This window comes from Coffea arabica, chromosome 2c (assembly GCF_036785885.1).
Source record: "Coffea arabica cultivar ET-39 chromosome 2c, Coffea Arabica ET-39 HiFi, whole genome shotgun sequence".
Classification (NCBI taxonomy): Eukaryota; Viridiplantae; Streptophyta; class Magnoliopsida; order Gentianales; family Rubiaceae; genus Coffea; species Coffea arabica.
In genome coordinates, this window is record NC_092312.1 from 9,862,360 (window position 1) to 9,877,973 (window position 15,614).

The following is a 15,614-nucleotide window of genomic DNA, read 5'->3' on the forward strand; positions in this document are numbered from 1 at the left end:
TTAGGCTAAGGTCCTTTTCTTTCCTGCCTGTCTCAGTTAGGAGTTAGGACCAATGGATCTCTTAAAAAACGGGCATCATGTCAGATCGTTGAGGGATAGAAATTAGGACGGCAAAACAAGCATTTAAAGATTTTTAAGCCTTTATCATGATGAATCAACATAGTCATCAATTCTATGTTATTTCCCTTTGTTGCCAAGATATATATATATATATATATATATATATATATATTTACAAAAGGGTTTTAATGCCAGAGGACTGCTACATTCTTCTTTTTTTTTATATTTTCCCCTTTCTAGGGAAAATAAGCATTCGAGGATTTTCTTTTCTTTTCTTTTTTTTTGGTTAGCTTAAGCTACTTTTTTTTTGTTCATCCATTTCTCTTGTTTTTTCTTGGTGAGTAATAAGAATTTAATCACAAAAAATGATGTTTACAAAATTTTCTTGCCGAGTCATAATCCACATGGATAAATGTTCTTCTTGTTGTTGCTTTATAGTAAATCTTTTTGCTACTACAGAGATTTGTTTGTCTAGCAATGCCATTACTTTGTCTAGTAAATCTTTTTTGTTGTTACTTTACAATCATTCTCAGAATACTGCAGTATTATTGTTATTATAATTCCACTGTGTCAAGCAAGTTGCAACTCATGTAGATTCCTTAGGATATCCCACCTAAAACTTTTGGTATAAAATACTGAGAGATTTTTTGTTCATTGTTGGAAACACGTTTGATGATGAGGCTGGAAGCAGAAATTTCCTATTGCCTCATACGGAACTGTGTTGGTCACTTTCAGACAGCTGCTGGTAACAACGATGAAAGGGCATCTACAAATATTCCTTCAAGTACGGATACTATATGATTAACAAGGCTTCGGTTGCATTTGATAAAACTAAAGTGTAAAAATCTGAAATCTGAGACGTGAATCCAGTAAATTATTGAATTGTTAAGTATTAAATCTAATACATTTAAGTGCATATCATATTCAATGAATAGTTTATCACTTAATTTTGGGGGTAAATTTTGCCTAGGAAATTCAGTACCACTTAGTTAATTCGAATGTTCAATTTTTGGCTATCAAACGGTTTGAATATGTTAAGATCTGAATCCATTAAATTTAAATGATGAATTGGATTATCAAACAGTATTTTCCATGATAAAATATCATTCAAACGATATTTCAATTCTAGCATATTAGGAAAAAATGCAGTTTTAGTTCTCAATATTTAATAGCTATTTGATTTTAGTTCCTAAAGTTCTTTTAAGATATAAATTTGGTTTCTAATATTTAGTACCTAATTTTAAAGTTTTGACAAGAATAAATTTGGTTCCCAATATATTCAATTTAAAGCAAATTTAGGATATTTAAAGAATTTTTTCAATTATTGATAGAATTTAGTCACGTGCAATCATGTGTCTGTTAAATTGAATTTAGAATTGGAAGAGTAAAATAGCAACTAAACTTTCAATAACAAGATTAAGAACTAATAATTTGACGTGCTAACGTATTAGTGATTAAAATGGAAAAAAATGCTAAATTACAAAATTTAAACCAATTGGAGCACCTAATTTGTTGATTTAAAACTCATTTTCATTCTACCTCCATTGTCACTAGACAAAAAATCCTAACACCTAGTTTTTCCATTTTTTTAACAATTTTTTTTTAAATTAGTTATTCACATGCTATCACGTAAATTATTCTAATTATTCAAAATCAACTACTATTTTGTTCTCTTTAAATGCAATTTAATGAACACGTTATTACGCTTGACTGATTTCGTCAATAATTAGGAAAATTTATAATTGTTCTGATTCTGCTTTAAATTGGAAATATGGAGAACTATAGTTGTTTTTGTCGAAACTTTAAGGACTAAATATAGTTGTGCCAATGAACATTCGTATATGGCAATACCATCACATCTGCTATCCAACTAGTTTAAGCTCAAAGTCGATGCTATATTTGATAAAATTATGTAAGAAATTTCAGATCTAACATATAAATTAAAAAAAAAATTCTTAGACCTAATAAAGAAACTAAATGATAATTCCCACGAGAATATTCTAAGATAAAAGAAACCGCTCACTAGGAAAATTGTAGGAAAGAGGAAAACTCACACTAAGTGGCTAGTTGCTAAATATTGAGGATCAAAATTGCATTTCTCCCGCAAACAAAACATAAACTATGTTTCCGTCCTCACAAATCGGAGTGGAGAAGATTTGATGGGACAACTACCGCCATTGCTTCAAGTTCTGCAGTAATGCTTGACTAATTAATACGTCATTTACAATTAGAACAGTACAGCTAACTTGCGATACTTACATTTATAAATCCAAAAGTCAAATACTTTTTATTTTTTTAGCAAGAACTTAATTTTTCTTATAGCGCGTTTATTAAATTAATTTGACGAGTACTAGAAATAGCTATTCTTATTCAATAGCCGTGCCTGCAACAAATAAACTGGGATCCTAATAGTTGACAGAATGGCGAGTGACGGCTAGGATTGTGTTATATTCCAAAGTACAGAATGTCGCTGCAATTTTTTGTAGGAGTCCGAGTTTGAATTTCCATTATATGGCTAGACAAGCTTTTCCTTCCAAAAAGAAAAAGAGGGGAAAAAAAAAAAGGCAATGTGATCCATTTCTTGTTGCTCCTTTTTTTTTTTTTTTTTTTTTTGTGAATTAAGTGAAATGTGCAAAGCTTAAAGGTTCAGTTTAACCACCACCTTTGGAAGGCAAAGTTCAACAAGCCAAAGTTACTTTTGTTGTCTTCAAGGTGCACATAGATTTACTTTAGAACAGAAGACAAATGTGTCGACCATTGTCTCATCTTTTATGTGATTGCTAAAAGATTACTAATAAAGCTAGCAGGACCCCTCCGGCCCCATGGAAAGAGAAGTAATGAAGGAAAAGTTGTAACAACATATTATCAGCTTTCTACCAAACAAATTCGTTTCAGAAATCACACCAATCGAATTTGTGAAGAAATTTTTGGTTGATTTGAATAGCTCCATATCTAACGGGAATTATTATTGTTGGACTTGAATTTTATCCCATCAACCGTTTACTTTTATTGGACTTGAATTTTATCCCACAAACCTTTTATTTTAAAGTGAATTCTTAAACAAAATTGAAATAGATGAAACTAACGCGTGTGTTCAAATTTAGAAATGAAAAAATTATTTTGAAATTAAATTGATCGATGGAATATAACCCAAATCCAAATAACCAATAAAACCTAACAGATTTGTGGAATAAAATCCAAGCCTAACAAATAAAATTGTTGGTGGGATAAAATTCAAACCCAACGAATGAGACTGTTGGTGGGATAAAACCCAAACCCAACAATTATTGTTTTATTTATGCATCATAGCTGAAAAATACAGTGCAAACCAAGCAAAGGAAAAGGGTTAGGTTGGATGATAAAGCGGGAGAAATTACAAGTAACAATGTCTAGGTTCAAAACCTCTCACCCACTCAAAAAAAAAAAAAAAAAAAAAAACCAGTGCAAACCAAGCATTTCTCAGTACAACTTCAACAAAACAGTGGAATTGATTGAAGAGGGCAATTAGTGTAATCAGAGCCCCTCCGTGTAGGCCACTCCGGTATTCTTCAACCATTGGCCACCTTGAATGAGCTGGGCCACCGTGAATTTGCTTGCCTCAGCTGCACTGGTGATCACATGATAACCAGGCCACTTGACCCTGCCGCTAGTCCCAGCGCCTGGGCCTCTATTTTGGTATTCGCCATAGTACAAAGTCTTCAAAGCAAAGTCACCACTCCAAACTGACCAGCCCTCTGGAACAATATGGTTGTCAATATTTGATTGCATTACAACAGTCCTCGAGTACTCTTTCCATGGACGGCCCAAGTAAGTTTTTATTGATCCCTTTACGGGCGCAAGATCCGAGCTTGGGATTATATCACAATTCTGGATTGAAGTCCCGGTGTTCGAATTCGGGTCAACCCGACCTTGGGCCGTTACCATATTTTGTTGATTACTCATGGGCTTTCGAGCGGCAAGTTTGGAGTTCTGGAAGACCACTGCAGCATCGCCGAAGATGAAGTCCACCGTTCCTGTGATGTAGCAGTCTCTGAAGAATTGGCGGAGGCTGTGGGTGTAGAGTGTATCTTGGAATGCATCTATCTTGCAGCGATTTATGACCGATTTGTCAGCTCCAACGCGAAGTGCAACGGCCTGGTGTTTCTGTGGCCCAGCAGTGTTTTGGAACCCTAGATCTTGAGCTATGAATCCATCGGCAACGGCAGCTGCAACAAGAAAAGTTATGAGAATCTTGGACCAGGTTGTTCTAAAATACTGTAAGTCACAGTATCTCCGTATGAGCCTTCGACCCTGCACAGGCCCATTGAAAGAGCCCAGTCTCATGGCGTCAGGCCGTTTAAGTGGGCTTCTAGTGAATCAATCTGTAAGACTACCTTTTTCTTTATGAATATATTTTATATGCATTATCAGCGTGTATTACGATTAGGTGATGCATAAGTAAATTTTAAATTTCAAATTCAAATACACTGTATGCTCTATCGTAACAAAGGTTTTCTCACCCTCATTAATTTGCTAAGTCATTTTATATTAAACAAAAAAGGCTAAGCAAGATGTGCAATAGAAAGCAAGTCACCTTAAACTTTGAGTTTAAATAGGTAATTTTCATAAATCTATTTGATAATCCTCAATTTTCATTGGACCTTAATGTCATTTGGATCAATTTTATGAGGTAATAATATTGGAGGGACTTCTTAGCTTTTTTATGTGTGTGTTTTCCATAACAACAGAATATAGATAGACTAACAAAATTCAATGCAAAAAAGGGGTGGTAGAATGTAGATATGTTTACCAACGGTTGCAGAGTTAAAGGTGGTTGATCCATCCACAACGTTCAAGCTGCCTGTGATAATGGTTTTATCCATGCCATCACCAACCAGCATCAGATTCTTCTTATTCTTCCCAATATCAACTTTTTCCTTGTAAGTCCCTGCCTTCACATAAATGACATATCGGCTCTGGGCATTATTTGGGGCTGCATTAACAGCTTCTTGGACGGTCTTGTAATTGCCACTACCATCCTTTGCCACCACAGAGTTAGCCTTAACGTCCTTGGGCAAGGCTTCTAAAAGCCTTCTATCCTTACTGGTGACCCACGAGGGCAAGTCTCCATTGAGCGGTTGTTCGATCATTTCTTCCTCTGGTGGTGCGATCGCAACCACCATGGCCAGGGAAGTTCTTGCTTTCAAAATCAAGTCTTTCATCATGGGCTCCACTACAGAACGGGCCGGGCCATTGAGCCCATCCAGGCAAGTAACGTGGTTAGTGAGAACGCTACTAAGCCACGAATGAGCGTCGGATTGGGATTGGGCCGTTTGGCTTCCGAGAGCGACCATGGAGTCCATCAATCTGTCCACAGACATGTCCATCAACTCCAAGCAATCTGCTAGAGCAGCTTGCTCCCTTTGATCATTGATCCGACGGTTGATATTCTCAGTCAACTTGATAGTTTCTTGTATCTGCGCTGATGACTTTGCTAAGATCATCTGAAGTAGGTCGACGTCACTGGATTGGCCAGATGAAGCTACCTCAGACACCGCTTGCAAGCAGGAAGATTGATCATGAGCATGGCTGCAGAGGTGTCCTCCTCTCAGGGAAGAAGTTGAAGTCTGGCTGCTACTGAGAATTGCAACAGAAACTATAGAAATTGCGCCTAAGATAGCTGCTAAGGATAAAACTACATAAAGAACTTTGAAACCAGATCTTTTCTTGGGAATGTCTAGCAAAGGTTGGTAAGTGTTTGCCATGACTAGCTACCAAGTGCGGTCAGTGTGTGTGATGAAACTCTCTTCTCCAACCAAGTCCTTAAATAGAAAACAACAAAAGAAGGGTTCAAAAAATGAAATTAAAAAAAGAAGTGTAAAGATGCAGTAGGTGATGAATGTCTTGGCCCAAGGAATACACATGTGACATATACGTCTAGCTGTTGATATATACTACAATAGTCGTCTTCTGCAGTCCTTAGTCATCAGATGATCTTAAAAGCCAAAGACATGATTTATATTTTTTTAATAATAACGTCGTGATGATTCAGTAGTGGACTATAATTTAATCCAAGTGCCTAGCTGAGTGGTATGAGGCTTATGCAAGTTGTGTGGTCAAATCAAATGCTTTCTCCGTTCTCAAAATTACCAAAAAAGCAGCAATCTGGTCGGCATACCTAAGAAGACTTGAGTGTGCATGAATGTTGAACCACGGCGCTGCATCCACAGGTAGATAGAATCATATGGCAATGCAATTGCAGTACAGCTATATAGCTGGTTTTTATTTTTCTCTTCAAGGTTGATGCTAATTACTTTCAACGTTGATGAATAGTCTTCTAATCTCCTGATTAAGCAAATGTGGAATTGAATATGGTTCTTCTGGCCGCTTATTCAACTTTGAATGCCGCCCGCGCAGCTGCGCGTCACCTTTGCATGTGTTGGGTAATGATTAAAAGGGATAATTTCACACACATCCCACGAGGTTCTTCATATTTGCATCTAGATCTCTTCAAGCTTCCAAAATTACACTTAAGCCCCCCCTCCCTATTTTCAATTTTTGAATTTCCAAAGTTGCCCTCGATCGCCTATGAAGAAAAGAGAAAATTGCTTCTTTATCATCATCTAACTTTCCTATCATAACATCCTTTAACCAACAATCTTGAACTCGAATTGCCACCCAAGAGTTTAATCATTGACAATAAAGCCACCACTTGCTCCGCCCAACAACCATGGTTCGCTCTAAAAATACCGCCAAACCAATATAGTATAACCACTCTAAAAAAAAAGGAAAGACTTTTTTATTGGAGAAAACACAAGAAACAAGCGTGCAACTAATGAAAATTATTAGTGTTTCTTGCATAATTCTTCACGGGATCCATGAGTTTCAAATCTAGTTTCAATTATTGATTTGCCTATACTACTGTGTTTGATTGTTTTGTGTTTCTCTTATACAATTTTGTTGGTGTGGATAGAGAAAGAAATAGTTTAGGGTTAAGGAATAGGAAAAGAAGGTGAATGTATATAGTAGTAAAAGAACGGAGGTGGAGATCAATGGGGTTTCCATTGTTTTATTAATTTATTCTCTTTCCTTTCCTATTATTGTGCATTCCAAGTTGACCATACTTTTGGGACATTATAGTAAATTTGTGCTACCAAAGGAGATGGGTGTTATTTGAGAAAAGCTCCTTGGAATTATATTAAACCTCAAGGAGGGAGTTATGTGAAATTATCCATGGTTAAAGTGTAGTTACATGCTCGTATCAAGAGCCATTGGTAATTGTCTGGATCTACATTATTGACCACCTGTAATAATGATCTAAGTGGACAGAGCATCAGCGTCATAGATTTAACAAAAGAATACAATAATCGCGATATAATTGACAACTTACGTACCCTTTTCTACATGGGATGTTGTACCCTTTTGTAAAATATTCCACAAATTTAAAAAAGACAACTTGTGTAAATAATTGAGGCTCAAAAGATGGAAAACAAGCGTGCTTCCCTGAACTTCGTGCACCTACTCTTTTCATTTCCAAGATTGCCAGTGCATGTAAAATTGGGATAATTGCATTTTGTACGCCTGAACAATCACTAATTAGCAAGTTGCACCATAAGCAGTATATATATATATATAAAAAAAAAGGGAAAAAAGCATTGAATTGTAGCACATAAGTAACCTATACTATCGATGGTGCATTGCTCGAATTGTTTAAATACCAATAAGTTCTGATAGCTATTGTTTCATTAAATTACTTTGGTATATATCCTTAAATGATTAAAAGAGTATTACTGTCTTCTCATTATGATAGTAAGAAGAATACTTAGATTTTTAATTAATTTGAACAATGTGCAATAAGTTGATATGTTATAAGGTATTAGCATGCTACAAGTGATTTTCTATTTTAGGATGCAAAGCACAAAAACACGATAGTGAAGGGGTGCACATAAAACCAATCCTATAGAATTTTCTTGAAGGGTTTGGAATCCATATTCATAGTCAAAAGTTCGCAGGATAAATTGTATAGAGTCGACATAATGATGAGGCATGCGTCAATAATTCCTACACTTGTTATTTCTTAATTTCAATATGGGAAAGTTGACGAGATAGAATCTTAGTAATCATACGGCTGAATTGCCTTCAATTCGTTACATAAACGTTTCTTTTTTCTTTTTTTCAATGTAGGGAAAGGTTGAATTGGATGATACTAGACAGAGAATACAAGTATTCGAGACCTCCCACTTACGTTAAAGGAAAAAAACACTTTTTTTGAAGGTTAAAGAATTTAGTAAGATAAAACCACTATTGAAGCAAAGATTACATCAGCGGTGAAATATTCTTACAATATTAAGCAAAAAATACCAAATCATTCACTTGTTTGGATGATACATTTATCTAAAAATGTTTATTATATCACCGCAGTTGTTAAATTTATAATTTTTTTCAAAATGATTTTACGATCTTTTGGAACATGGTGTTCACATGTCACCAGCTCTCTCCTCCTCACGGTGCCCTCCTTTCCTCCTTTCACCCTCCTTCACGTTGAGCTAGGGCGGGGGAGTAGCATGTGGGTGGCAGGTGAAAGAAGGGAAGGGAGAAGGAGAGGGAAGAGGGATGGTGGAGCAGTGGCTCTCTGTTGGTATGGGTGTAAGTGTGCATTTTTTGAATAGTTTTAAATGTCTAGAGTACGTAATTTAGAGGTTGTTTAACAAATTAGTGAAGATGCTGTTTTAAAAAGAATTTGTATGCCTAAACAGACCTGCCATAGGGAAGTAAATCACTTAGCAATGAATCGTTTCATGTTACAAGCAGCACAAACAAAGTTAACTGAACCACATATTCTAGGGAAGCAGGAGAGTTCGCAGTAAGTGTCAAGTACAGAAAAATGTGCCTGATGCGGAACACATTACAGATGAATTTTGGGCTTGGAAGAAGAGTGCCAAAGAGTAGCTCTCATCTCTATAAAGAAAAGCAAACAAGTTTTTCAAATCTTGTGTCATCTTTTGCTGCCCTTAGTCATCAGCAGGTCTTGAAAGAAAAGATCGGTTTCTATTTTATAAACCTTGTGCTTCTGCAATGTATAATTTAATCCGAGTGGTTGGGTGGTAGAGTACGTAGCATGTCACTTTTGCAAGCTGCATGTTCGAATCACATGTCAAAGTGTAATCTACTGAATACATAAAAGAGGATATATAGGGGTGCATTCATATTGTTCGGAGGAACCACATGATCACACCCTTAGGCTTGGTTTGGGAGTTTAGAATAGAGAAGAAAAGAAGAGAAAAAAATTGTTGTATTGATTGGGAGTTTACAGAAAAGAAAAGAAAGAGTGTAAGATATATATGTACATTTATTTTTCTTATATATGAGCATTTAATTTCAAGGACAACGTACATGGCATTTTGACAAAATAAAACAAAGGGTCTTCCAACTTTCTTTTCATCTCCGTCCAACTTGGAGAGCGAGTTTATTATAACTCTGGTACTGCATTTCATCCATTCAAATCCATCCATATCCTTTCTCTTCTTCCCTGAAAAATCTCCCAGACAAATTAAAACTCAACTTTCTTTCCTTTCCTTTCCTTTCTAAATCCCTCTCTCCCAAACTAGTCCTTAGAATGCCCTCGTCAAAACAATCTTTGAGACATATAATACGCCCATGATCTCATACGTAACAAGCTAAATTAGATATCTATGGTGATAAAATTTTGTGACAGCCCTCTAGTTTCAGTTCTTCTCTTTTTGAGGTTGACGCTAATTAATTTCTACAATGTGCAAAAACCTTATCAGTTATCTCCTGAATAATAAAGTAAAGATTTTCTTTTTCTTTCTTTTTTTGGGAATGGAAGCTAAGTCCTAAGAAAGGCTCTTGCCGTTTTTGGACTTTTAATAGCGCCTGCGCTTCTGCACGTCCCATGACCCATCCTCTCTTTCGCGAGTTGAGGTTGCACGGAAAATGCAGTCACAGAATTGTGTCAAGATCCAGTGGTATTTGACAAATTGTCTGCCTCTACATTCATTATGATCTTTAGTCGACAAGGAAATGGCATCACTTCATAGATTAAACAAAAGAAGTGCAACTCAACGATGTATAAAATATGATCTATAAAAATAATGCTAGTAGATAAGGTCAGTCCTGTTCTATTTTATTCTGCAAATAAAAAAAAAACAAAAGAAGAAAGACAACTGTTGTTGACAGTTGACTCAAAGCCTGTAAAACATGTGCGTCCCTTGACCAAAATCTGCATGCAGTCCGGTCTGTTTGGATTGTAAGTTATTTGGGATTATTTGGGATATTTTTACTGTAGCACTTTTTGTGATGTGATGTATGTGAGATAAAAAGATATTGGGAAGATAAAAAGGTGTATTGGAAATTATAAAGATGATGTAAGCAAATAAAATTGGGAAAATATGAAGCAATCCAAACAAATCTGATAATCTGTCATTTCCCCGAAGATATTGTTTGATTGCTATGCATAACAAAATCGGGTAAAAGATTTCGAATCCATTTGAAAAATCGAAAGTTGAAAAAATAGATGTGTGGCATATGACAACAACTCTTCCAACTTGTTTGCCTTAATTGGCAATTCGGAATATTATTTGTGTGAGACAATAATCGTAATCATGCTGGTAAAATGTCTTCGATTCGGTCAATTAAGTCGAGTTTTGATTTAATCGAATCACGTCTCAATTTAATTTTACCAAATTCAAACTCGAACTCGATGAGCTCTCAATATAAAATTTGACTTCAAGGTCAACCTCAAATTTGAGCGGAGTCAAGCTTGACCTTGAGTTTTAAAAAATAAAAAGTAATCATTTTTAATTTTTTAAAATATGAATAAATTAGTAATTTTTCTTAACAAATAATAAAATATTATAAATATATATGTAATTTCACTATTAAAATTTTATATATATATATATATATATAATCGAACCGACTCGCGAACTAATGAATTAATCATCTTTGAACTCAAGTTCGAGTTCAAACTCGACTTGATCGGTTTGAACTCAACTCAAGCTACCCACTAGTTGCTCGATTCATATGCAAGCATATTTATTACCCATGCTTCTTTATTATTATTATTATTATTAGAGTAAATTATCCAGGTGGCCACTGAACTTTTTGGTTAGTCAAGATTTAATTACTCAACTATTAATAGTATGTTTTTACCAATTGAACTGTCAAAATGTATAAATTTTGAGCCATTCTATTTAATTCCATCGTTAACTCTGTTAAATGTAAGGGTCTACACAATTTATGAAACATACTATTAATAGTTAGATCTAACAGAGTTAACGGTAAAATCAGATGAAATGATCCAAAATTTAGTAGGTAAAAGCATACTATTAATAGTTGAATGACCAAACTCGATTATTCGAAAAGTTCGGTGGCTACCTGGATAATTTGCTCTTATTATTATTATTATTATTATTATTATTATTATTGAGATTAAATTAGAGTTGATTAAAATAAATTTTATTGTTGAAACAGCCATCGCACAATGTGGGGGAAACATTCCCACCAATAATTGTAAACAGGGTTGAAATTTGAAAGAACTCTATGAGCCAATAGACGAGCAAAAACATTGCCATGGCTCTTAAAACGGCGAGACCTCAGAGACCCTAGGATCTCAACATGATCTAACACAAAAGCACCGCAAACCCTTTGCCTAGGGCTACAAACAAGTCGAGTCGAGTCGAGTCTCGACCTAATCGAGTCGATCTTCGACTAAATTTTATCAAGTTCGAGCTCGACGAGCCGGCAAATTTCGAGCTCGAGCTCAACTCGAATCAAGTCGAGTCGAGCTCGAGCTCAAAAAAAAATTAAAAATAATTATTTTATTTTTTAAAAAATAAATAAAATAATATTTTTTTCTTAATAAATAATAAAATTTAACGATATATACGTAATTTTACTATGAAAATAAAAAATAAAAAAAATATATATATATAATATACGTAATTTTATTAATAAATAAAAATAAAAAATATATATATACCCAAGCTCGCGAGCCGCGCTTGAGCTCGAGCTCGAGTTTGATTCGAACCGGCTCGAGCTCGACTCCAGCTTGACTTGAACCGCTCGTGAGCGGCTCGATTCGTTGCACCCCTACCTTTGCCTAATTCCCGCATCATCACCAGCAAAAGCTCCTAGCAATCCAATCTTGCAAAGGCTGTGGGCATCTATCCACAGCTTTGCCTGGCTTGGAGAGCATTTCTCATCTCCCATTTCTGTGAGAATTAAATATACATTTAAGAATCAATAAATCAATCCTCAAACTTTTACTTTTATTCATGTTTACAAAATTAATAGAAACGGAGTTTTCGGCCATCCGAGTTTTGTGTATTATGGGGCCAATAGATTTCCATTGTACATTTGGCAACTAGTATTTTTATTTTAATATCAATGATTTTTTTAAACCATGTAGAATTGTAAAAGATTTGAGCTACTCGCTTCGAGTTCGCGAATAATTCAGTTAAAAACTCGACTCAATCTCGACACTAATTGAGTTCGAGTCGAGTTTGAACTATCTATTTAAGCTCATGAGTCGGGTTCAAGTTTCGGATTCTAGTATTCAAATTAAAATTAAATTATTAATATTAGAAAATCACTGTTTTAGGTACGTTATTCGTGAAATTTACTAAAGAAATTAGAACTACAAACCAAACGCCAGCTCGGGTACTAATTTACATTAAATACAATTCAAACAAAAAACCAATGAAATTTTTATTTGTCCAATTAGTACTTATTTTTTATCACTCAAAGATCAAATACTAAGTTGGTCAAACAGCTGGTCCAGACGTGATAAAATTTCTCGAATTTGGCATTGAAATTTGGTAACAAACCCAGTTAAATTGAAGGGAATAAAGTTGCTGAAAACAAAGATAATCTGGAAGCATTTCTCCGGATGGATAAAACATGCAACAAATCGCCAGGAAACATAAAAAAGATACATTAAAATTCCCCACCTCTTCGTCCTGCGAGTAGGTACTGCAATCTAAAATCCAGTCAAACTTCATTCAGATACAGAGATGAGCTGATCAAGTAACAAAGTTTACGTTAATTAGAGCCCCTCGGTGTAGGCGACTCCTGTGTTCTTCAACCATTGCCCCCCTTGAATGAGCTGGGCCACTGTGAATTTACTGGCCTCAGCTGCAGTGGTGATTACACGATACCCTGGCCAATTCACCCTCTTGCTAGTCCCCGCACCAGGGCCTTTGTTCATGTACTCGCCGTAATACAAAGTTTTCAAAGCAAAATCACCACTCCATGGTGCCCAGCCCGTTGGATCGATGTGATCACCTATGTTGGATTGCATTACTACAGTCCTCGAGTATTCTTTCCACGGGCGGCCTAGAAAAGTTTTTATGGTTGCCTTTACGGGCGCAAGGTCTGAGCTTGCAATTATGTCACAGTTTTGGATTGAAGTCCCGGTGTTGGAATTGGGATCAACCCTACCTTGGGCGGTTACCATGTTTTGCTGGTTACTCAGGGGCTTTCTCGCCACGAGTTGGGAGTTTTGGAAGACCACCGCAGCGTCGCCGAAGATGTAGTCGACTGTGCCAGTGATGTAACAGTCTCTGTAGAACTGGCGGAGGCTGTGAGCGTAGAGGGTGTCTTGGAATGCATCAATCTTGCACCGGTTAATGACCGACTGATCGGCTCCGACGCGAAGTGCGACTGCTTGTTGTTTTTGTGGCCCAGCAGTGTTTTGGAACCATATATCTTGGCCTATGAATCCATCCGCAACAGCAGCTGTAAATGGTACCAAATAAACATGAGAAGTTTTCTAGGACAAGAAGAAGAAAAACTATCAAAGTTTTACCATAAAGAAAGGAGAAGAACAATATCAGTGTTCAATTCGAAGGTTAGTATTTTTACCAACAGTTGCAGATTGAAATGTTGTTGACCCATCCACAACGTTCAAACTGCCTGTGATAATGGTCAAATCCATGCCATCCCCAACCAACATCAAATTCTTCTTACTCTTCCCAATATCAACTTTTTCCTTGTATGTTCCTTTCTTCACATATATGACATAACGAGTCTGGGGATTATTCGGGGCAGCTGTAACAGCTTCTTGGACAGTTTTGTAGTTACCGCTACCATCTTGTGCAACCACAACATTAGCATTAATATTCTTAGCTGAAGATTGTAAGAGCCTTCGGTCCTTGTGAGTAACCCATGATGGGAAATCACCATTTAATGGTTCCTGAATCATTTCTTCTTCACTTGGTGCAATTGCGACCAACATGGCCAAGGAGGCTCTAGCCCTCGAGATCAATTCTTTCATCAGAGGCTCCATTGCAGGACGGGCTAAACCATTGAGCCCATCTAGGCAAGTCACGTGGTTGGTTAGGACACTGCTGAGCCATGAATGGACATCAGAATGGGAATTGGCTGTTTGGCTTCCGAGAGACACCATAGAGTCCATAACTCTGTCCATGGATATGTCCATCAACTCCAGGCAATCTGCTAGAGCGGCCTGCCCTTTTTGGTCATTGATCCGACGGTTAATATTGTTGGTCAACTCAATGGTTTCTTGTATCCGTGATGATGATTTTGCTAAAAGCATCTGAAGGAGCTCAACATCACTGGATTGCAAGAGTCCAGCTGATGTTAGCTCAGAAACCAGAGCCACACAAGAAGGTTGATCATGGGCCTTGCTACACAGATGTGATCTCGGGGAAGAAGAAATTACAGTTTGGGTGCTCTTGAGAATTGTAATAGAAACTATTGCAATTGCACCCAAAATAGCTGCTAAGAAGAGAACTAGAAAGAGGACTTTGAAGCCAGTATTTTTCTTGGGAGTGTCTAGCAAAGATTGGTAGGTGTTTGCCATAATGGTGACTTCCTAGTGTGGTACTGAGCTCTCTTCTCCTCAATCCTTAAATAGAAGAAATTCAAAACCGTAAGCCCATATGAAGTCAAAATACTAGGAGTTTTTTAATCGCTCTAATGGAACACAAAAGCAGATAAACCCACATGTAGTAGGTGAGAAGAATTTTATCTACCTAGGGCATAGCCATCCGTCGGTACTGCTAATCTTTGGCTCTCTTTAATCATCATTCATCAGATAGTGTCAACTTTAAAAGAATGATTACTATTCCATTAGCAAGTTGCATTATCAAATTGAAACACCGCCATCTTGTCCACTGTAATCTGTTGAATAAACATATTTAAGAGTGAATCACAAGGTACCCATGAAAGTATCGAGAGAGTAGAAATTCTTGAATTAAAAGGCATTTAGACTTTGTGTAAATGAGTTCACTGCTCATACTACCAACCATATATAAAATCTATACTACTATGAAAGCTCTGACTGGTGCAGTTGATTCTGATTTTAGTCGTGAAATTAACCAAGAATTTGATACCCCGGGATTGAGGCGGCCAGTGATGAACCCACAGTCATTAACTTGTTTCAAGAGACCTTTGGTATTTGTTAGTCAAGACCAATTTTTTTTTTTTTTCCAAAAACAGAATTTGTCAAGACTTCTTGCGAGCATTAATCATGAGGATAGTGGACAATTAGGGCATCTTCTTCTTAAAATTTGTCACGTATTAGTAAGTGG

The 15,614-nt window shown here is 36.3% G+C and overlaps 2 protein-coding genes across 2 annotated transcripts; both read right to left on the bottom strand.

Moving 5' to 3' along the window:
- Positions 1-3,392: 3,392 nt before the first annotated feature.
- LOC113730827 (pectinesterase-like) lies at positions 3,393-5,854 on the bottom strand. Its single transcript, XM_027255774.2, has 2 exons — positions 4,850-5,854; positions 3,393-4,265 (listed from the first exon to the last, which is right to left on the bottom strand). Exons 1-2 carry the CDS (start codon positions 5,802-5,804, stop codon positions 3,574-3,576), a joined length of 1,647 nt encoding a protein of 548 aa, XP_027111575.1. The 5' UTR covers positions 5,805-5,854; the 3' UTR covers positions 3,393-3,573.
- A 7,179-nt stretch (positions 5,855-13,033) lies between these two features.
- On the bottom strand, positions 13,034-14,913 carry LOC113730828 (pectinesterase-like). Its single transcript, XM_027255775.2, has 2 exons — positions 13,924-14,913; positions 13,034-13,797 (listed from the first exon to the last, which is right to left on the bottom strand). Exons 1-2 carry the CDS (start codon positions 14,882-14,884, stop codon positions 13,106-13,108), a joined length of 1,653 nt encoding a protein of 550 aa, XP_027111576.2. The 5' UTR covers positions 14,885-14,913; the 3' UTR covers positions 13,034-13,105.
- Positions 14,914-15,614: the final 701 nt, after the last annotated feature.